Source organism: Thalia democratica, chromosome 4 (assembly GCF_965202585.1).
Source record: "Thalia democratica chromosome 4, ktThaDemo2.hap1.1, whole genome shotgun sequence".
In the NCBI taxonomy this organism is placed as follows: Eukaryota; Metazoa; Chordata; class Thaliacea; order Salpida; family Salpidae; genus Thalia; species Thalia democratica.
In genome coordinates, this window is record NC_139168.1 from 60,791,231 (window position 1) to 60,815,418 (window position 24,188).

Here is a 24,188-nt window from a genome sequence, read left to right on the forward strand (position 1 = left end):
GCTGTACCCCAAATTTTTCTCTCTACTCGAGAAATTGATTCTTATATTCTTTTTTTAATTTAACTATTGAAAAGAATATTATTTTCAATACTATCATAGTTTATGTTCAACAACTTCATAAAAATAATCCTATATAACTAAGAAAGTTTTTTATACTAATCATTTTAACCTTTGTTTAACTATCTTAGTTTTAGTTAAGCCTTTAAGCGTTTTTATAGAACATAAACACGTTAAAAATAAAGCCACTTAAAAGGATTGATACGTTGACGCCTTGAACAATAAAACTTAAATAGAAATAAAAAAGTTTAAGCCTTTTGAGTCGTAAATTATTTTTTCCAAATAATAAAAAAATTATTAAAAAACTTGAAACTTCAATATTTTAAATACATATTACTAATTAAAACTTAGATGAATAATATTTACTTGTGCATGTATTGTATACAGATTACAATTTTTAGGTATCGAGTTTAAATGAACTAATAAAATAATTACGCTTGTCATCAAAATATGACTTTCAAAATTGTTTCTAAATTTATTGTTCAATTATACACTGAAAAAATTAAAGTTTTGATATTAAGTATTAATTTTTAAAAAACACCAGTGAAATTTTTCTATAGCGATGTAATTTTAAAATATATTTTTTACTACTTAGTATTTTAATGTAAATCTATTAATCAATTTAACTTAAAACCTAATGAAGTTATTTATATATTAAGCTTGTTATCCTTTTCCAAAGGATAACTTAACTTTACCTAGTTAAGTTTACATTAACTAGAAATGATTATTAAACCAAAAATAACATAATTTATACATTTTAAATTTTTTAAAACTGTACTGAAACTTTATAATGCTACTACTCTATACTAATTGGTTGTAGTCTTTATCGCATCATTGTTAAAGCTATCGTACTAAATACTTTACTCAAACTTAAATACTTCTAATGAATTGAAAGAAGAGCGACAGTAAGCCAAGAAAAAAAAAAAGTTCCAAGAAAGTAGCAGAGGGGAAACATAAGTCTATGGAATATAATCATTGCGCACAACAATATTAATGTGATAAATTATTGATTTACAAACTACTGACCTTTTTATTATTGCTTACCGCATTTCTCTTGATGTTTTTAAACTCCTAATTTTGGTTTTTAAAACGTCTAAGCTCGTAGTAGAAAACACTGAATATTTTTTTTTGGTTTTGAGGTTAGTTATATTCAAATATTGTAGCTATAGTGGTCACATGTTTTCTAAACTCATTTACATTTTCTTCTGTTAGCTACCTTCCACAAGTGATAGATCTTAGTTATTTTACTTTATAGTTTTAGTTAACTTTTTTATTTTATTTTTCAAAAAATATTTTTTAAACATAAAACTAATTAAAAAAAACTTTAGGATGAAAATTTATTTCAAAAACCAAAGACATTTAACGAAGTCTTTTAAAAAGTTTTAGTTTTAATTAATATTTAAAAATTTCAATATGTATGAAAATCGGTTTTCTACGAAAAGTTTTAACATCAACCTGTAAATTTTGTAGATTATTTATAAAAAAATGTTTTATTTCTTAAAAAAAAAAAAAATTTAATCAACTTTCAGAAGATACTTTATATTGTAATTTATATACTTTTTGTAAAGTCAACATGTAAAAAACAATAAATATGTACTAACACTATAAATATTTTTGATTAAATTTGTTAAAAGTAGTTTTTTGTAAAAAATATTTAATTAAACAAACTTGATTCATTTCAAGATTTTTATTTTCTCAAAATGAAACTAAAGTCTAAAGTAAATAACAAAATTTAATACAGATTTTTAAGTCTTAAAGTAGTGTTTTCAAAGATAAGATGTACAGTAAAAAAAAATTAAAATACAAAAAATATATATACATTTGAAATATCGAAAAGTATTTTTAGCTGTAAGTAATTAACAAGGGACAAAGTAGAGTATTTATCAAGGTAGCAATAACAAAGTATCTTTCATACAAAAATGTTTAAAATATGTTAGGTTTCATCATACTTTTGAAAATTATATTTTATATTTTTAAAATAAAAAAGATTTTATTTAATAAAAAGTTATGTATCAAAACAGTCAAATAAGTAAAAAATATAATTTACATACTTTAATTTCATAATAAAAATATCACTACTTATAGTTTTTTTTTATAAGATCATTGCAATAAAAACAACTTAACACCAATACACCTTTTTTGTTTTTGGTTTACGGCCTTTTTTTGTTAATGTATGATTATTTACTTCAAAATTTTAGCTACGCTCTAATTTTTGATTGATTAATATAACTAGTGACTTTTAGTATCAAACCAACATTAAAGTTAAAAATTTAAACTTTGTAAAGTTTTAAAACACTAATGTTTTGCAACAATATTATTATAATTTTGTTTCATATAACTGTTGTTTCATAACAAAGTATTTATTTAAACTAGAAGTTTTTGTTCTATAACACAAATAATAAAGGCTCAACTATATAAAGTTTTCTTTATATATAGTATACTCTATACAGTATTGGAAAGAAATAGAAGTGCTTTTGTTTACAAGATATGTATAAAAAATTAGTTAGACTTAAAATAATTAGATCATTTCTAGTTTAATTGTGACTAAAATAGAACTATTTTATAGTATGCAGCTCAAAACTTTATAAAACTCGTCACTCATCATAAAAATACAAAAAAAAAAATAAATGCTAACAAAATTTAGTAACTATATTAGTTTTAAAACAATTTATATTACAGTTGGTTTTATTAAATTTATTTAATAAAGTATTTTTATATCGATTTTTAAATGTTAAAATTGCTAAATACTGATTTAAAGCTTATTGAATAACTATTAACTAGGTATACTAGGATTTTTACTCTAATACTGTTTAAAAGTTTTTATCTAGAAAACAAAACAAAATTTTGTGTTAAATTCTTTTTTAACTAGCATAGCTCAAGATTTTACGAATTTAAAACGGTTATGGTTTCTGTAGAAGCTTAATTTTGATTTAGGATAAGCAGTTGAAAAAAATGTTTTTTAAGTTTTAGTACAGCAATTAGTGACCTATTTGACTTTGGTATAATAATTTTGTTAATAGAAGCAACAAAAAAATCAGTACTCATCATTTGGCAGAACCGTTTCTTCCTCATAGTTACTGGCCTTTGTGCGAGCAAATCTGAGCAAGTGGCTGTATTTAGCGCGGAAACAAATCTTCCACAAGATGACGCTGAGGAGTGCAGTGCAAATGAACGTTAGTATAACAGCGGCTGCCACAGGACCACCTACTTGACAGTCATCAACAGCATCAATGTTCTGGCATTCTGAAGTGTAGTTATTAAAATAATCGGCAATTTTTAAACGTTAAAACACTTGTTTTCAAATAAAATAAAATTGATTAATGTTCAAAGTTTTACTCGAAAATATACGAATATACAATATAGAATGTGTTTTTTTCAAATGTAAAAACTTATTAAAAGCTCAGTAACAATTTTTGTTTAAAAGTTTATGTCTAAAAACCAGCTACTGTTTTAGTTTAAGTTTATAACAGCTTTAAATGTTACTTAGATTTAGTTAAAAGTTGTTTTTCTAAGTCTATTAATTGAATGTTAAAAAAAAAACTTAGTATTTAACCCTGCAGCTTATACAATTCACATAATTCAAGTTTTTTACTTATTTTGTCTGTTGATCTATTAGATTTTACACTTAAGTCGTTATTTGCCAAGTCTTGATCATTTAAGTCAAAAAGTTTTAAGCTTAAATATGCTAGACATAAGGAAGTTTAATGTGAAACGACTCTATATTAAGGGCTAACATTCATTTTTTATGAAAGTGTGATCGAATTGCACCTCTGCTTTGTGGTATACAAAGCTAATTACGAACAAAATTGACAAAAATGTTTTCAGATTTATTGCAACTGTTATTTTTGCAGTAATTAAAAATCAATAGTTAAACAACTAATTTTAATTCAACTACAAACCTTCACCAAATGTTTTTGCTTCTGAAGATATAACTTGTCTGTCGGTAGGTGAACAAACAAACTCTTCCGACGGTATGTTGTCACTGACTCTTCCGCTCATTCGATTTGGATAAAAACACCGAAATCGAATATCAGTTGTCGGGTCATTTTCTGTCCGCTTAATGTATTTTTCATAAATTAATGATTTTAGTTTAACTGTATAGTATAACTTTGTAAAACTTGCATTTTATAGTACGGTTTTTATATACAAAGATACTAATTTAAGTGTAGAGATGTTGTACATTTTGAATAAGCTATTGTTTAAAATTTTTATATGATAAAACTATTAGTTTTAAGGTAAATGAAGGTATATTTGTTTTTAACTTTGAACTCGCTTAATTTTGTTTCTTAAAAAGTTGTAGTAGTTGCATCGTGCTTACTTTTCATTAAAATCGATCAGTATTGATATATCAGAAAAAATTAAATAAGCAAATACGCGTATTCAAAAAACATAAGTTAAGCAAAACCATTAAAACTTTATCAAACTTATAAGAAAAAGTGTAGTGACAGAAATTTAAAACTTGAAGCAGTGCTTACTGTATCTAGCCACTCTTTAAAAGGTTTCATTGAACAGTTGCAATACAATGGATTTTCCCACAATTCCACGTTTAGTTTTTGCATTGAAATATTTTTAAAGACATTTCCATCCAACTGTGTGAGTAAATTTTCTGACAATAGTAAAGATCTCAACCCAGTTGCTCCGCTGTTTAAACATTTATTACTTTTGAATTTTAGGAATGTGATCACATTTATAATTTAGTAATTAGTTTTGATGTGAAATTATTTTTTTTAAATCAGTTGTGAATATGTTGTACTCAATAGTAATTTCAAAGTTATTTCGTATCCTTGGTTTATCAAAAGCAAACTTAATCTTTAATTTTTTTTACATTTTTCTAATTATTTTAAACATTTTAATATTTATAGTAGTTTATAGTAGCTTAGTTTTTTCACAGTTCTTTTTTAAGAATTTTTGTAATTTTTTCAAAGTTATTTTTTTTCAAAGCTATAAAAATCTAATAAAAACAAAATTCTATGTTACTTGAAGGCATTTGCTTCGATAGATTTTATTCTATTGTTTTCGGCATCAAGCCTCCAAAGTTTATTTAATCTTCTAAATGTTCCATTGTAAATTTTTGTAATTTTGTTATCGCTAATGTCCAAATAAGATAAGGTAGTCTGAATTCAAAATTTAGATATTTTAAAACATGTTTTTATACTTTTTTCAACAAAAATATTGTTGTAACAATATAGAATTAGACAAAGCGTAAATAAAAAATAACTATTACAAACTCAAAAATTTAAATTTGGAAACTATTTGCTTTTGAAGTAAAACATTTTTGTTTTTGTTTTTTGATTTTATGCAAATAGTTTTTTATAATTATAATAAAAAAAGCTTAATGTAAGTATGAAAAAAGAAGTTATTGTGACGGTTTTTCTAGCACAAGACTAAAGTGTTTTGTCTATGGTTTTTTATAAATACTTCAATATTTAAAACTAACCATAGTCTTAATTTGATCTGGTATTGTGTAAACTGACATGTTTCGTATTGACAAGTTTTTTAATTTAAGACCTCTTAAAAACGAAGAGTCAAACCTTGAAATCGGGTTTGGTCCTATGTACAATCGATTTATATCTCTAAAGATTAAAGTTAACATCAGACAAACTAATGTAATAAAAATTGAAATAGACTTAAAAAATAATTTATATTAAGAAAGAAAAACTTAGAAGATATAAATGAAATACAAATTAACAATTTATCTTCTTATTATGATTAATCTTTTTCTTAAACTAAGACTACTTTTATGTTACAGCTAAATGTGGTTAACTATGTCAAACTTTAGTTTCAATTTAACTCACGGATTTAGCTTAAATAGTTTGTGGCTTAAACTTTTTATTTTATTATGGTAAATAGATAGAGTTTGTAGTTTTGGAAAAGATTTCAAAACTTTCGATGTAATTGAATAAATTTGGTTGTGTGTAAGGTATAATACTGTCAATTTCGGTAGTACAGTGTTTGAGTCGTTCACAATCGTTTGAATTTCGTTATCTACAAGTACATAACATTAATTAGTTATCTTAAATACTCTACAACTGATTTTTAAGTAGTAACTTCACCTGATTTTATTTAATAATGAAAAATGTAGATGCATAAAAAGCTTATTAAACTTTTACATACTTAAGTTATAAATTTCTAACTTTGCAGGTAAAGCGATTCAAGTTGTTGGTACTTTTTCAAATCATACACTTTAAATACTTTGTACTCGTTGCCTTTATGGACCATCATTTTTATATCTGGAGACATTCCACTCGGAAGTCTTCTGAGGTTTGAATCTACACAGTCTGCTCTTGGATGTTTTTCCCTTAGCCATGGAGACCTGATAAAATAACAAAACCTTTGAAAATTGTGTTTTGTTTTAAAATAAAAATTAAGTTTTTGTATAGTAGATATTTTACTAAATTTATGGAGTAAACTATTTAACTTCTTGTTTCTAATTAGTCTAAAATAGGTGTGTATTACTTGACTGTAGATTAATTAGTTTTTTACTAACTAGGTCTTTTATTTTTGTAAAATTCTTAATAATTTTAAACAGTACTTTTCATAGCTCACAATTCTTAAGTAGTCTTCTAAAACACGTCTTGTTATCCAAACAGTTTCAAATCAATAAAACAAACGATAGATTTAAAAGATTGTTTCACAAAAGCAGTATACAATTTAAAAGTCAATTTCAAAAGAAATAAACTTATAAAGACTCGGTTTACTAGCAAAAGTAAATAATTAATATCAATTTTACCATGTTTTCTCTTTAGAGTCACCTGGTCCCGAAAAAAGTTCACCTTTTTTGTTGTAGCATGAGCATTGACGGATAGCAGGGCACAAAAGCTGTTCAGCTGGTTCAGGCTGCACAGTTGCAGGAGTGTATGAGTCGTTGCAAGCTAGGGTAAAGTTTTTATGTTATCATACTAACTTTAATTAAGATACAAGTTTGTTGCAAACCTATTTTTAACTTCAATTACGGTAGGTGTTTAATTTTAACTGACGAAAATGACTCTTTTTAATTTACACAGGGTTTGTTTTTGAAAAAATACTTTTCTGTATGCTCTCTTTTACTAACTAGATCCAAATCTCTTTTTAAGATCAAGATCCGGCCGGACAGTATCCGAATCTTTTTTTTAAATCGAGATCCGGCCGGATCCGGATATCAGACAAAAATGGCAATATCCGGCCGGATCCGGACCCGGATAGTGAGTCCGGTACATCACTATTAAAAACTGACTTATGTTCCACATAGTTTATAATTTATTTTAAATTTTTTAAAGTTAATTACGTGGAAACCAAATAAAACTTTTTATGCGTTACAAACTAATAGTCTTAAATGTAAAAAAGATCTATAATAAAACTTGCAAAGTAAAATAGACGCTTTTGGTTGTAAAAATTTTTCAATGGTGCTGAAACAAAATGATTTTTAAGTATTTTTATTACGGTTTATACTTTAGTATAGTTTTTTTTTAGTGCTTATTAATATGTTTTTATAAATTAATAAACAAAAAAAAATAATCTTAAAAATTTGTTTTTATTAGTATAATAGTTTTCTTTGTGAGAAAATACTTTTGATTGAAAACATCTATTTAAAAATAGTCGATTAATAAAGTTCTGACCTATATTTTAAACTTTAGCTGTAACTTTTTTTATTGATAACTTAAAGTGGTTAAAAACTATATTTTCTACATATTTTTAAAACTCAGAATTTATAACATAAAACAGTACCTAATTGTCTTAACATGATAACTTCTGCTAAAAGGTAGTATTTTCAATAATTAAGTAAGCTGTTGTACACTTTAATTTTTTTTTTAAAGTTTGCTTGTTTTTTAATCAAATATATAATGTTTTACATAATTACTTACGCATGAAATGTACTACTTAAAAATTTAGATTTTTTATTTTAAGTTGTTTTTTATGATTAAAAAAGAGTCTGATTGGTTTAGACATAGTGTTAAAACTTCAATAGCGATAGATTTAAAATATACCTTTATACAGTGGTTCGTTCTGTATGCAGTCAAAGTCCCCAAGACTAAGATCGTTGCCACGCCTTCCATGCAATCTTGCTGGTTGATGACAAGTAAAACGAATTTGTAAAGCAACTTCTGATTTAACCAGCTAAAAAAGTATAATATCATTTTCGTGTATTAATCTTAACCGTTACCTGCTTTAAAAAATATACTTAAAAAAAGGAACTAAAAAGATTATTGTCCTTTATAAGACATTAAAAGGTATCCGTGGTGGGTGACTCGATAACCGAAAGGTTCTTCCTGCACCAGGTCCTATGACCAAATATTTTGAGCGTTTTTTATCGCTCAATAAAATATAATATATTGTAATTGTTATAAAAACGTTAAGTTACTTGACTTAATGAAAAATTACTTGTAGAAATAAATTTTTTTTTAGTATAAACAAATGATGTAAATATCAGTTAGTGTTTATAAAGTTATTAACAAAAAACTTATTACAACAACAGTTTAAAATGTGTTAAACTCTCAATATTTTTTTTTTACAATTTTATATTTAAAAAATAGATTGTTTTTAATTGATATTTTGTAAAAATTTTAACTAACAAACATTTAGAAATTGTTTTAAAGTTTAGTTAAGTAGTTGCAAAAATATCATTAAAAATCAACCTTATCATGCCACTGTTTAAACCATTGCAGCTTGCAATCACAGTTGAACTCGTTGTCATACAGCTCTACTTTAAGTTCTTCTTGTCTGACATCATCAAACGTACCTTCTTTAAGTGTTGATATTTTGTTTTCTGACAGCTCGATGGAATTCAAGTTTTTTGCTCCTGTAGAATAAGCACTATAAAAAGTTTTCAAGTGTACTGCTAGCCATTAGTTTTAAACTGTTTCATACACAATAGCTTTTGTTTTTGTTGTTTTTATAACCTAAACTTAAATGTTGTTTGGTAAGTATGAATATGCTAACAAAATCGACTAGTTAAAACAATAATAGAGATATACGTAAAAAAATTCAATAACTTAGTAATATCAAATCATATATTCTCTTAAGCTCAACTTAATTTGTCGAAATATAAGTTTAAAAGTGTTAAAATGGTAAAGTTTACGAGTTTTTGTTATTTGAAAACTGTAATAAAAAATTTGTTGTAATAGAGTAAACTGTATAATTTTAAAGCTAGAACATAAGTATCAAGAAGTTTGCCAGTTTTCAGTCTAGAAAGATTACCAACTGCAGATAAAAGTAATTTTTTTATATACTTGAAGACTTAAACACTTTATACACTTAGCTTTAATGAAGTCTTTCGTTTAAAAGTGTACTAGAACAAAAGTGTGCTTTAATTGAAGACTAATTTTTAAGTTTTTTTTTATTCCTTTAGCCAACCTCTGAATGCATTTTGATGAACTTCTGATATTTGGTTTGCCGTCAAGCTCATCCACCATAACTTCGCACAGTTTGAAAATGCATCCTGGTCAATTGTTCTAATGTTGTTGTCTGACAAGTCAAGAAAGCTTAACTCTGTTAAAGTTTTTAAAGCAACTTTATTTAAAACAGATTTTTTTTAGTGTGACACACAATTAGTACATAATAATGTTTTTAAAAATAAGACATTTGTTCTTGTTAAAATACAAGCATGTCGCTACAAATGTATAATTGTATTTTGTTGGTCGTAAATAGTTACAGAAATTAAAAAAATTGAAGAAAACTAAATAGAAACTAAAATAATAACAACCAACCTTTTTGGTTATTTATTTCTTTTGGAATTTCATCTAAGCCAGATTTTTTTAGAGTAAGGTATTTAAGGTTTAGATTATTTAGCCATTCTCCATTAAACGGCATTAGAAACTGGTTAAAACCAAGCAGTAAGTACTATAAATAAAAAAAAACTATTGATATTTTTTAGAAACAACAAACTATGAAGTTTAAGTTTTTTTAAAGGTAGACAAAATTATTATAGATATGTTATGAAACAAAAAAATCGCATATTTTTTACAAAAAGGTACTTTAATATGATTTAGTTAAGTATTTTTAGCAAAAATCAGTGAATTACAAAACTGTTAGAAAATTATTTAAATTTATGAAGCAAACACCTAAGTTTTTCAACAAACCTTTAATTTTTTGTTGTGAGCAAAGTCGTCAGAATTCATTTGTTGTAATTGGTTATTGTTCATTGAAAAAAATTCAAGATTTGGAAATGATTTTAGAGCATCATTTGGCACGCGTTCTAAGTAGTTATTGCTATATAAAAAAATATAAATAAATTCGTGCACTTCAATTAAAATAAAAATATTTTTAACTTTTTTGTAATATAATACGAAAACTAATTGAAAATTGAAGTATTTTTCAAAAAGATTTTTTAGAGAAAGAATTTTTTATACATAGTTTAAATTAATTGTAACGTAGATAATTTACTAAAAAGCAACAAAATATATATTTACTTTAAAAACACGTATTTGACGCTTGTTAGTTCTACACTTTCTTGTGATTCAATAAACCGAGTGAGTTGATTTGTTTTGAACTGCAACTTTTGCAGCTCTTTAAACTTGGTGATATCGTCCATATAGAACTCAATCATGTCGTTGTCGTTGAAAGTGATGCTTCGTATATCTTCCTGTATTCCTTCCAACTCAAACTGCTCCCTACCTTTGCCAGAACAGTCTAAATGAGGTCTTGGGTCTTTTGTCCAGAGACTAAATGTATTGATAGCTATATAAATTAATATCATTTAAATTAAAACAAATTATAAAGTAATCTTCCTTTGCAATTAACAATAAAGGTTTAATTTGTTTTTATTTATATTCCAGTGAAGTTACTTCACTAGGATTTTTTGTTAGCAAACGATTAAACCTATATTTTTGAACAGTTATCATTTAAATACCGTATATATTTTTTTCTTTAGTATTTGTTAAATATGTTTTAAACAACTTATTTGTCTTTTTATTTTAGATAGCTGATTGTCGAAGTTTAATCACAGTAAAATATTTTCACAGAAAAATCACAAATAACAATGTAGATATTTATATTGCTTTTTTGTGTTAGTTATCAAAATATATACGACAAAACTAACAAAAAGCAAAGTCAACGTATAAAGATATAGTTAAAACGTTTTTTTAATATAGTAACTGTAGGAAACAAATTCGTAGTACAAACTTCTTAAAATTTTTTGTTTCTTAAAATTTAATACATGCAAATCCGTTTTGAACAAAAGTCGATCGGCATAATCAAAAAAAGAAGTAATAAAAACTCATAAAATTAATAAAAAAAGTAAGTCTAAAACTTACTGTATTTACAAAGTTTATTTAAAGTGAAAAGCATATTTAGTAAAACTATAGTACAAAAATAGAAATTTTATATTAAAACATCTTGGCTTAAAGTTAAGATTTACGTATTGTTCAATCAAAAATCTTGTTTGCCAATAGGTGTTACACGTGAATGTGATTAAAGTTAAGTTCAGTTTTAATATGAAAACTTATTTTAAGATAGATTTAGTACATAAAAATTCATTTTTATAAACAGTGTTAGCTGTCAATGACCTATTTTGTATACAACATATTTTTTTCTTAAATAAAGAGATTTTGCTAACAAAAAATGTGAAGTATAAAAAATGTTTCAAAAGTTTTGATTCTAATAAGTAAAATAAATGTTGCATAAATATTTTTTTATAAAATGACTATAAAAACTCTTAAAACGGAAAACTAACTTACCTAACTTCTACGTCTTGTTCTTTTCCTGACTTTAATCTTATCAAAGTACAACCATTTTCAAGTTCTTCAGTTACTTCATCAGTATTTTCTTCAGAAATTGAGTTTACATTTGTTATGAGCAAAATAATTGTGAAAACATTTTTTATTTTAAAAGTTTTCATTTTTAGATAATCAACTGTTACCAAAATAAAAATTCGTTTAAGTTATTTCAACTCTGTTAAGGAATGAATGATGAAATTTCTTATAATCATCCTAAATAATTTTTTTCGTGTTAAAAATGTATTTTAATTTGTTTTAGTAGATACTTTTTTTAAAAATAGTTAGCTTAACAGTCAATACGGCCTGATAAAAATTTAATTCTATAAAATAAGTCTTGTAATTAAAAACAAGTGTTTTAATGTTTTACTGCATAGTTTAATAATTCACAAACTAGTCACGTATTATATTTGATTAAGAAGGTTGCAATAAATGTACAATCACTAACAACAAAAGTAAACAAATCAAATGCGTTTGTTCAAGCAGCACTATTTAGGCAAACTAATTGTTTGAACAATGTTTTAGTGATAAACTAAAAAATGCTTCAAATCTACAGTATATTATATACCAAATATTAAAATATTTACTGTTGAAAACTATAGTATTTTTTCAAGATTATTGGATTTTTCAGCTTATAAAAGTTCTATAAGTTTGGGTTTAAAATAAAATGGTATCTACAATGCAGTTATATATAACACAACAAAACTTTTACTAGAAAGGCTTAATCTACGTTAGACGAGAAAAATACAAAACCATCTAAGTTTCCATGTTTATTAATTTTATAGAGGTAAGATTTAATAAGCATTTACTCAAAAAATATTAAACTTATTCTTTCTTAATTAACATATTTTCAACCTTTAATTGTTTTAGTAGCTAGTGATAAATACTAACGTAATAGGGATAATTTTTACTCTACACATGAAACTTTATGCAATGTTTTAGTATATATTTAAATCAAAACAAAAGTTTTGTACTTATACAAACTTATACGTTAAATGAACAAAAGTCAAACTTTGTTATAATAAAATGATCTTCTACTTAGCATTAATTTAAAATAGGGTTCGGCAGTTCGCGGGCCACCGTTATATAAGAAAATTGTTTTTTTTTGAACAAAAAACACTGTTTGAAAAAAAAGATAAAATGAACTATCATAAATCACAAGTAATTACTAATTTTTATAAGAGCCTAAGTTGCATAATTAAGAAAAAAAAACTGTTTATTTATAGTTTTGATAATTATATTTTTATCTAAAAAGTACATTGCAGTTTACCAATTCCTGATTTAAAGTTTAAACTTTTAATTTGAATATACAGTAACCTCTCGCATCTTTACGCACTCGTGACGTTACGCACTCTCGTTTAGTTACGCATTTTAGAATTCTAAAAAATTCAAAAATAAAAATTTTAATTTTTTTTATTGCACAAATTTGGTTTATTGTATATTTTTTATTTAAAATATGCTTTTAAATGCTAACTCACCTCTCTATATCTTTAGACTTTGTAAACTTATGTTCCTTGACTAATTGATAAACATTTAGTTATACCTGAGTATACCAGATTAAAGCACCAAAGCATATTTTTGTAAAAAGCTATAGAAATAAATTTTAATATAGACATCACACCATTTCTTAATTGTAAACAAATGCTTAAAAATAATTTGAATTTGCTAAGTAGAATAGAATATAAATGTTAAGTACCAAATAAGTCACATACAATTAAAGATAAAGATAAAATCTACTTATTATTGAAATTAGTAAAATTTTTACAATTATTATATTTTATATAGATTTAAATATTATATGTTTTAATATGTGTATAGTTATATCTTTTATTTTTATATTCATAAATAACGTAAACAAATTGTTAAAAATGGGAAAGTCCCAGTCTGCTTTTAACTATAAGCAATATCAAAAAATATCCATTATAGTAAGTATATTTGGTACCTCTCGTATCTTTACGATCTCTCATATCTTTACGCACTTTTTCTGTAAACACAATGTGCGTAAATAAGCGAGAGGTTACTGTAAATAACATTTTTTACGTATAACGAAAGTAATTTTTATGGTTATTACTAATTATCAGGAAAGCCGAGGTTTTTTACTATAGAAACAGGTAGCTGTAGATTGTATACACATAAACATTGGTTTAGGTTTGACTAATGTAAGGTATTCTTCTCCTGCAAAACCTTTTAGGGTTTTACGTTATTTAAGTCTCTATCAAGGTGTAGTTTTTTCTAAAAATAAATGAAAATAGTTTAAAATTTTAAAGTTATTGTCTTATATTCTTAACCTTTTGAAATGTATGGTATAAGTCAAATAATTGGTCGTGTTTTAATAATGACGTTAATTGCGTAATTATGTTAAAAAAAGTGTTTTTGTGTAAAAAATGTTATCTTTTAGTTTAGTGTTAATGTACATTTCATAATCAAAAAAGGATAGACTTAATACACAAGTGTGTTTGCATAATCTTATATTATTAAATGCAAATCGTTGATTATATATTATAGTAAGTTTATAAAAATATTAAATTTCTATATGAAAGTGCTATTTTCAGTTTTTAGTAAGTCTCTGAAACTTCTTAAAACGTATTGTTTTATTATAACATATTGATGACTATGTTATAACATAGTCAGTTATTTAACTTATTGATTCATTGATCTCAAAAAAGTTAAAGTATTTCAAGATTTATCTTATTTTTGTGTTTTATTTTTTCGCCTAACTTTAGTTCTACAGCTAAAAGTTACAGCTATCGTAGATTTATGTTGCTTTTGATTTCGATTATTGTACATTTAGCTAAGTTCAAATTGCATTATGTTTTTAACTACCTATTAATTTCACAGTTTAGCTAATTTTTGTTTTCCTTGTCATCTAAAGTAAAAAGATTGCTTTAGAGTTTAGAAGTTTCATTGTCTGTGATACTTTTATTTATCACTGAGGTAAATAAGAATTGATGTTTCTTGTATTGTCAAATATCATATCTAATAATGCAATGTCTGTACTAGCCTTGTTTAGTTTTTGTACTTTATACTTTAATACGAAAAAAAAGTTGTGTCATTAAGAATGTATTGTTATCAGACAAATAAGTAAATATAGCGTAACTTGAGAAGTGTTCACGGACAAATATAAAGATATACTTTGTAAATTTAGTTAAAAAAATATTTATAACAAAACTAAGCATGTACTGGAAACAAATATACATATTATTCTAATCATATAATGCATTTTGACTATGCAAACGGTAAAAGTGCATTTGTATATAAGAAACAAATTGGTCTAACTTGTGCGAAATAATTAATCCTTCGAAACTTTGAAGCAAAAGTTTAACAAATTTGTAATAAATAATTTCATTTATTTATAAGTTTAAATTAGAAAACGAAAAAAGTTATGATTATAATTTTTATCATTAATTTCAAACTACACTGAACCAATGATCAAGCTAAAATGCTTATAAAAAAAATATTTTTAAGAAGTTCAATAGGGAACAACTATTACTAAAGTATTTGTAATACTAATGACTTTATTATCATGCTGAAATATCTTTATTCTGTTTGAACTTTTTAAATAACAAAAATATTTAAATAGGATATAAAAAAATTATACAAAATGATTTGTTAATATAATGGTTTGAAATATTATGACCTAATTTCAATATTTGCTTTCGCCTTTTTGAAACAGTAAAGCAAAATTATACTTATGAAAATTTTTGAAACCTTTTTTTTCAATTGAATTTTTTGTTTTCAAATGGATATTTTATTTAAGATATTTTATTATTTCATTGATTTCTATTTTTCTTATAACTTTTTAAATCAGAGAAGAGCTATTTGTTAATATACGAGTGAAACAGATATGTATACTTATTATTATTGCTATTACAACTGACTTCTGCGATTTTCTGAAATGCTGAAAATTAAAGCAAAATAAACTTTATTTTAAATAATAGAATATAAGCATATGAAAGTATTTTTTTAAGAAGTTTAACGATTTCGTTTTTTTTATAAAATCATTTTGTGCTTACTATCATTTGAGAACTTTATTAATCTATTTTTACTTGTTTGTCTATGTTTTACTAGTTTAATAAATATCGTTTACAAAAATTTACCAAATAAGCATTAGTTATAAATTCGTTTAAATTTTGCAAGGGCTTAAAAAGTATCACTAAAATCTTTTATATATACATATTTTTTGTACTTTTTTTTCTTTCTATGAAAATAAAGGTAATTTCAACATCATTTTTAATTGCTATTACGCTCTTAAACTCAAAAACAAAAACCATCAGAGTACAGTTTTTTAAGTTTTTCTTCTTCAAATTTAAAAATATTTAGTTTTACACAGCATAACGTATATAATCCAAAAAAAAATTTGATAAAAATACTATTTTAATTGAATATAGATGTTTAAAATTTTCTAACACGAAACAATGATTTAAAGATTTCAGAAAATGTTCAACTACGTGCTTACTGACTAAAAGAATATTTAGAGTAAAAAAACGTTTTTTGCTAAAAAGTAATTAAACCAGTAATAAATTGTATTTAAAGTTCTAGTTCGTCATTCTGATCATCGAGCTCATCGTTTTTTAAGATTTCATTTTTGTCCCGTTGCATTCGACCTCTGGAATACCTCAAAAGGTGGCTGTATTTTGCACGGAAGCACGCCTTCCACGTAAAAACACACAAAAGCAGTGTGAAGAAAAATGTCAGCATTACGGACAGCGCTATTTTTCCGCCAAAGGACGGGCAAGAGCAGTTGGATATTGGTAAATCATCGCACGGTACTTTGACTGAAAATATACTTTTTGTTTATTGTTGTTCCGGTATATAAGCTGTTTGAAGTTAAAACTCCGAATGTGTGTATTAATGTTAGTTGTATTAACTTTATATTGAGTTACAGTTCTAATAAAGAGCTCAACTATAAAGGAGCAAATAAACGTTAATTAGACAATTTAATATTAAGAGTTTTATTTAACACGGTGTTTCATGCAAACGCAATGATCACGATCAAAAAATAAGATAAACAAAGCCATATAAAATGCTTCCTGAGTTAATTGGAAAATTCAGACACTTCGCTAAATTTTATTTTAAATCATAACATTGTCATGTCCATATTTACAATTTTTATAACTATATTACATTCGTGCTTGCATTTTATTTTATTTAATTTTATTTCGTTTTTATTTTACTTTTATTTTATTACTATTTTTATTGTATTATTGTTGTATTTGTGTTTTCTAGTTATTTATTTATCTATTTTGTACTTATCTAATAAATTTTAGTTAATTGGCCATAAGCATTTTGGAATCTTTTGGTCAATTTAGCAAGCTCATTTAATTTAATCAATTGTATTAAGAATATAATTAGTATTGATTAGTGTTGTTTAGTAGCATAAATAGTAGTATATATGGCTTTGTTTCCTTACTTTGTAGAGTTTTTGGTCGTGATCATTGCGTTTGCATGAAACACCGTGTTGAATAAAACTCTCAATCTGAAATTTTCTAATTAATGTATTAATGTTAGTTAGAGTTTACTCTGTTCTGGTTTCAGCAGTTTTTAACGTAAGCTCTGAGTAAAAGAACAAAGTAAATTATAATGTACTGTTCTCCTTTACTTATTTAAAATGCTCTACAACTAACCAAATCTAACATAATCATTGTTTGATCCCGACCAAGATATATACTTGTCGTTTTTATTACAAGTAAAGTTTTTAAAAGAAAGATCATCACTTTTATTATTAGCCATTCTTTTAGGAGACATGCAACGAAATCTTATATCTGTCGATGGATCTTTTTCTTTTCTCTGCATCAAATTATTTGGTGTATAAAAGACTGTTATATATTTATTTTACAATAAGTCGATTGTAAACAGTAAGCTATATAACATTTCTAAAAATAAAATACAAAAATTCCATCTATTTTTTCTTATGTTCTACGTGCATAATAGAAACAAAAATTACACCTTTTGCATCTATAATTATTTGTTTTAACATATTTAACTTATTGACTTTATTGTTTCTGAAAAACATCTTTTTTCAAATATATTAACATAGCCAACAAAATACAAACCATATGCTCATACTAGTCTGAAATTTAGAATAACATTTGTTTAATTTAAAATATTTTTGAAAACTTTTTTAAAACATAATCACAATGATGTACTGTATGTTGGTTATAAAAATAGAAGTCCTTAAATTATTTAAATAGTTACAAAAAAATATTGCAGTTTCACAAATATTTTATATTATAAATGTTTTAAAAGCATGTTTACAATTACAAACGGATTCAGATTTTTATTATCATGTACTAAGCATTTAAAAAGAAATTAATACCTCTTCAATCCACTTTTTAAAATCTGACATGTGGCAGTCACATGAAATTTCGTTTTCCCATAGTTCAATGGTGATTGTTTCTGATGACATACTTCTAAATGTCAAACCAGATACATTTTTTAGTTTGTTTTCTGACAAACGAACACTTTTAAGACTGACTGTACCTCTAAAAAAGTTTTTTCTTAATGTAAAAGTACTTTAAGATAAAATAAAATTTTGTTAGTTAAAAAGATTCATTAAAAAGCTAAAAATTCAAAATATTCATTAAACTTTTAATCTTAATTTTCATTATTTCATAATATTCATAGAAAACTATTATTTTCTTACTCAAACGTATTTCTTCCAATATCTTTGATTAAATTGTTTTCAAGATCAATCCTTTTGAGTTTTATCATGTTACTAAATGTTCCATCTATTAAGGTAACTAGCAGATTGTCACTTAAGTCTAACATGGTCATATTTAGCTGTTAAGTAAAAGTTCAAATGAAATTTAAATGTAAATACTTTTAAATTAGAAACAATTGTAAAAATACTATTTAACAACGCAAGATTTTGAGTTTTCATACAGTCAATTGAAATATTTTTTATTACGTATAAGTAAGATATTATTATACCATTTTAGAAATAATTTTTGGTACAGTTAATAATGACATGTTCTGCAATGAAAGATACTCTAGGCTCTGCGCAATTGGTTTTAAAACTTCACTATTAAAATTCTTTGTTGGATTTGGACCCAGGGCAAGACTTCGAACAAAACTGTTAATTTATAATAAACTTTTAGTTGAAAATAAAAATTTGGTTATTTAATTAAGATCTAATATAAAAGTTTTGTGTAATACCATCAAAACTTTCGTAAGAATGCTAAAATAACAAGCTTTTAACTGATCTAATTATTAGTAGTGATTTTTATAAATTATAATAGCATGCAATACAGTAAAACATTTAGTATATATGATATAAAAACTATATAAAACTCACAAAAACCTATACTGATTAGACCATTTAAAAATAAATAATGTGTATTTTTAATTTAAATTTTCTCAAAACATAAAAACGTTCCGAAACTTTATTAATATGAAAATTTCAATTAAGCTAGGTTTGTTTTACTTTGAAAAATATTAGTCAAGCAAATATGTTTTGTTTGTAAACAGAAAACTTAGTAATCTACTTCGAAAAATAGTATAAGCGAAAGTTACAGGAAAAAATTCCGTAAAACTAGATGAAACTTTTGAAATAAGAAAGTTTTATTAATTTATTTCACTTCAAAGAACACTTTTTATACTAAAATGTCTGTGTTTAGTATGAATATTAATGTTTGTTGTATATAAAACTAACATTAACATTATTCATATAGTTTAAAAAGCTTTGTTGAATCGTAATTTTATACTTGAATTTTTTTATACTAAATGCTGTTCTCAAAAAAAAATACTTGTTTATATTTTTAAGCAAAAGATCAAACAATTAAGCATGTTAAGTATAAAAATAGTTAGTTTTATTTTAGTTTCTACTCATATGCTTTGTAATATTAAAAGATTATTAGTAGTCAACTGATGTTATAGACATACGTTAAGTTATTTAATAACTCGTTTTAATATTTAAACAAAAGGTTTGATTTAAACAACAAAAGCAAAACAAAATTAGTGTCCAATAAAAATAATTGACTAAAACTCACGGATTGTATTTAAAAAGGTCAGTGGGAAAAGTGACAATTTTGTTGTGGTAAAGTTTTAATCTTTCGAGATTTGGAAAAGATTTTAACATACTTGATTGTAATGTTTTAATATTGTTGTACTGGAGGTTGACAATTTTTACTTGCAGAAGAATTGTTTTATCATCAGGTGTAATAGAAACAATGCTGTTTTCTTAAAGTTATTGTTAGGTAAGTTTTTTATTATATAAAGCTCAATATTAAAACGAAATTACATCACTCTTTTACTAATAAATACTCAAAATAAAATCATATCTTATTTCACCACCAATGTTTTTATTTTTATAATTTTAGAGAGTGTTTTTGTACAACGAGTGCTTCTATATAAAAAAAAAACTTCATAGTCAATTTTTATTAATTGCTTTAAATATATTTTAAATAAGTTGTAGTCTGAATCTAAAACTGAATAACATACCCTTGAGAAAAATAATTAAACACATTGTTGAACTTTAGGTCGTATTAAATTCTATATAAAAACACAACTTTTGACAGTATATATCTTGAACTCTAATTTAGTAATTTAGTAACTTTTAAGATATATTGAAGTTAGGTTATGGTATTTTCTCAGCTGACTAATGACAAGCAAGTAAACATTGTTCTCTTCAAACACCAATGACTTTATATTGGTTGCCATATCTTGAGGTATACTCAGCAGTTTCGCTTTCACGCAGTCTGCTCTCGGGTTGTACTTCGTCTGCCACTTTGACCTGGTTGTATGTACGTGCGTATTTTTTGGGTTATTTTTCTTACTTATAAATGTATTAGTGTAAAATTAAATAACAGATGCAAACATTAACTAATAAAACAATACTTAATAATGTGAAAATGAAATCATATTACTTTAAGCCAAACTGTGTTTACAATGTTTTTGGTGCATCACCATCGCCAGAAAACAGTTTACCATTGCTGTCATAGCAAGAACATTTACTGTTTTTAGGACAGGTAAAGTCTTCAGAAAATTGTTCTTTTTCGTGCGTTTGAGGTACGTATGTATTGTCACAGGCTAAAAACCAAAAAAAAAACGGTAATAGTTTTAAAACTATAAAAAATTTCGATAGTTTTATAAAACTTGTTTTGACAAAAAAAACTTAGTTTTTATAAAATAGAAAAAATTAATCTATTAAATTTAAATGTAACACTAGAATGAACAATGTTTATAAGCTAAATGATTTATTTGTTACTTATTTTTTGTACAGTTTAAAAAAATATATAGTATTGTAGAATTATTTAATAAGAAAAAATATTAATATTTCTTAAGCCAAATGTAAATACTTTTAAATTTTTATAAAACCTAGCTTGGTATAAAACTAACTTAAACTATTTTAAACTTAACTAAAATAAACTCGAAAAAAGAAAGAAAAAATAATCAATAAAGCAAAATTATTTTTGACAAACGTTAATCCTTTTTAACTTGTAAGAAATTAAAAGTTTGTCATTTTACTAAGTTGAAAGTTTCTTTACTTATAAATATATATTTAAAGGGACAGCTGTTTTAGTCTTTTTAAAAAATTTTTAAAGTTATACTAATAAACAAAAGCCAGATTTTTTTTAGTACTGATTGTATTATATTTTTTTTGCTTGTTAAACTTACACAGCTTTTATATCAAGGTTTTTCTTAAACTAAAAGCTAGAGACACTACTACTAAGATTTTTATGTATGTTATTATATTATTCTTTAAATGTATTTTGTCACTAAGACAAGTTAAAAGTATGTTTTAACACTTACCTACATACTCTGGTTCTTTAGGATTGCAGGTAAAATCAGCATCAAACAAGTCTTCCCCACTTTTGCCGTGTAGCCTAGCTGGTTGTTTACATTTGTATCTTATTTGCAATGCTGTATCCATTTTTGATAGCTGATAAATATTTGTTGTTTATTACAATTCTCAAAATTCACAATTAGTTTACAAAATTTCTTTTTTTTACTTAAGTATCATAGTCGACATTTTTAGTTAATTTCTTAATTAAGTGTAATTATTTATTAATACTTTTCGTGAAACTTGTATATATATATCTACAAAATTGAATTATGAATCAAGATAAAATTTTCTTAAAATAAATAGACTTTACACTTGTTTCGTTTTATTTTTTTAACTATAAACACCGCTGCTCAATTATACAAACTGTGTGCATAAATCAACAGACAGATATAACAGCGAAAACATTCTGTTTTAAGGATAACCTAAACCTCTTTATGCCAATCTTTAAACCACGAAAGGTGGCAGTCACAGTTTATCGGATTTTCGTACATTTCTATTTTCATCTCTTCATGCTTAATTCCTTCAAAACTACCTTCCTTTATCGTTGTGATGTTGTTATCATTTAGTTCAATGTGATTTAAATTGATTGCACCTAAATTATATTTAGTATTTGAAAAATATTCTAAAGTACATCTCGAATACATTTTTCTACATATATATTCATTACATCACTAGCTTCAATTTTGCTATTTTTTAGAATGCTAAAAAAAACTAGTTTTGTTCCAAAAAATGTAATACTGATGGTTTTATCTCTAATGTATAAACTGTATTTAACACACTTTTGTACAAAATAGTATTTAGATTTAAATTTAATAAACATTTTGACCCCTAAAAGCATTTGTATCGATTTTTGAAATGTTGTTGCGTGTAAACATAATCTTCCACAAGTTTACACAACTATAAAACGTGTCTTCCTCTATCACTTCAACATTGTTGTTAGAAAAGTCGATTGAGCTTAATTCTGTTTTTAGTTATTGAGTGTTTTATAAAACTTCTCTTTAATAAACTTAGCTAGAAATAAAAAAAAGGTTCAGTTTACTTAATTCTTAATTTACCTTTTTGATTTTTAAGCTCTTGAGGAATTTTATTGATATTGCAGTTTTTTATAGTTAGGTGAATTAACTCCAAGTTATTAAGCCATTTTCCATTTAAAGGCATAACAAACGGATTAAAGCCAACTGACAAATACTGTAAAATAAGTAGTTCCAATTTTAAAGTTATGTATTATTATATTAAAAGTGTTTGAGAACTAAAAATAAACAAAAATACTTTTTTTTGTCATTAATTTTTAATTATTAAAAAAAAAGTTAGGTTTATGAAAACTCAAAAACTTTAACAAAACATTTTTTAAACTAAATACTACTGAAAATATAATTTGTATACTTTTATTTTTGTATTATATTTAAAATCTTCTGAGCTCATAGACTTGATTTTGTTGTCACTCAAAGAAAACATCATTAAGTTTGGGAAACTTTTAAGAGCATCGTTTGGAACAGATTTTAACAAATTTCCGCTAAAATGGTTTTGTTAGAAGTAAAATACTATTACAAAACTTTACTTAAGCTGGTGAAACTTTTTACAGTTAGTAATATAACTACTAATTTATATTATGAGTTTTGTGGTCATCAAACATCTAATTTTTAGTTTTGTATTATTCATATTTTTATATATTTTTTATTTCAATTAGAATTTTATGTTTGCTTTAGTTCAAATATTTAAATATTATAATATATAGACTTTGATTTGTGTTTACTTAGTTTTTTTGAATAATTTTGTAGGATGTTTCAAATCAACATTAACAAAGTTTGTTAGAAGTTTTATAGTGCTTATTTACTTTAAGAATATATAAGCTACTCTTTCCAAACGAAGATCTTGACTAGAAGGTACAAGTCTTGTTAGCTTGTTTGTTCTAAACTGAATTTTCTGTAAGTACGGAAACCTTGCCAAATCATCAACGTAAAACTCGACTAAATCATTGTAGTTAAACGTTATGCTCCGTGTTTCGTTGTGCACACTTATTAAATCGAATCTAGCCTTTGACTTTCCTGAGCAGTCTAAATGAGGCCTTGGATTTTTTAAGTAGAGACTGTGTAATAATTTGTTTTAACTTTTGATCACTAAAACAAAAACAAGTGCTATTTATTTTGTGTATTTATTGTAAAGTATGCTAAAGAACCTAACGTGATAAAATGAATTTTACTGCTTAAAAATGAGCTTTTGAATAAAAAAAGTTATACTAACCTTTCTGTCATGTGTTCGTCTGAACCTGATTTAGATCTTGTTAGCGTGCATCCATTTTCTAACGTCTCTACTATTTCATCATTAACTTTTACAGCGATTAATAATTGAAAAACGTTTACTAATAGTAACAACAGAGCCAAATGTATCAAAGTTTTATTCATTCTGTCTATTAAACATTACCTAAATAAGAAAACAAAATACTTTTCTTTGTTTAAAAAGTTCAAATAAATTTGATCATAAACAAAATAAGTATACAGTGTATTCAGATACATTATTGTTTACGTCTTAATTAAAAAAAAAAACTTTTGTTAGATAAAACATTGACTAAAACTTTTTTGTTTTTGAAAACTTGTACGAAAATTAATTTACAAAGCTTGATAAAACTGAAAATTGTTTTGTCATTATTGTTTTCTACAGAT

At 24.6% G+C, this 24,188-nt stretch overlaps 2 protein-coding genes across 2 annotated transcripts; both read right to left on the bottom strand.

Annotated features, from left to right (window-relative positions):
- Positions 1-3,091: 3,091 nt before the first annotated feature.
- LOC145833491 (uncharacterized) lies at positions 3,092-11,869 on the bottom strand. The gene is made up of 14 exons (XM_082940663.1): positions 11,709-11,869; positions 10,500-10,694; positions 10,113-10,242; positions 9,741-9,873; positions 9,388-9,522; positions 8,670-8,833; positions 8,022-8,151; positions 6,788-6,929; positions 6,224-6,370; positions 5,495-5,630; positions 5,035-5,171; positions 4,533-4,698; positions 3,957-4,113; positions 3,092-3,300 (listed from the first exon to the last, which is right to left on the bottom strand). The coding sequence occupies exons 1-14, from the start codon at positions 11,867-11,869 to the stop codon at positions 3,092-3,094; spliced, it is 2,142 nt and encodes a 713-aa protein (XP_082796789.1).
- Positions 11,870-16,271: 4,402 nt separating this feature from the next.
- On the bottom strand, positions 16,272-23,930 carry LOC145833492 (uncharacterized). The gene is made up of 12 exons (XM_082940665.1): positions 23,770-23,930; positions 23,363-23,614; positions 22,917-23,041; positions 21,957-22,120; positions 21,503-21,624; positions 20,342-20,475; positions 19,733-19,922; positions 18,675-18,816; positions 18,394-18,524; positions 18,061-18,226; positions 17,369-17,531; positions 16,272-16,519 (listed from the first exon to the last, which is right to left on the bottom strand). The coding sequence occupies exons 1-12, from the start codon at positions 23,928-23,930 to the stop codon at positions 16,272-16,274; spliced, it is 1,998 nt and encodes a 665-aa protein (XP_082796791.1).
- Between the last annotated feature and the right edge of the window lie 258 nt (positions 23,931-24,188).

What these genes read in the sequence shown, in the direction of transcription:
- LOC145833492 (XM_082940665.1), bottom strand. Translation starts at nt 23,930, where the DNA reads ATGAATAAAACTTTGATACATTTGGCTCTGTTGTTACTATTAGTAAAC. An exon ending in GTAGCTTATATATTCTTAAA is followed by an intron (nt 23,042 to 23,362) that starts GTAAATAAGCAC and finishes AAACCATTTTAG; the next exon opens with CGGAAATTTGTTAAAATCTG. An exon ending in TGTTTACTTGCTTGTCATTA is followed by an intron (nt 19,923 to 20,341) that starts GTCAGCTGAGAA and finishes AATAACTTTAAG; the next exon opens with AAAACAGCATTGTTTCTATT.
- LOC145833491 (XM_082940663.1), bottom strand. Translation starts at nt 11,869, where the DNA reads ATGAAAACTTTTAAAATAAAAAATGTTTTCACAATTATTTTGCTCATA. An exon ending in AGAAATAAATAACCAAAAAG is followed by an intron (nt 9,523 to 9,740) that starts GTTGGTTGTTAT and finishes AAACTTTAACAG; the next exon opens with AGTTAAGCTTTCTTGACTTG. An exon ending in AGCAAAAACATTTGGTGAAG is followed by an intron (nt 3,301 to 3,956) that starts GTTTGTAGTTGA and finishes ACTACACTTCAG; the next exon opens with AATGCCAGAACATTGATGCT.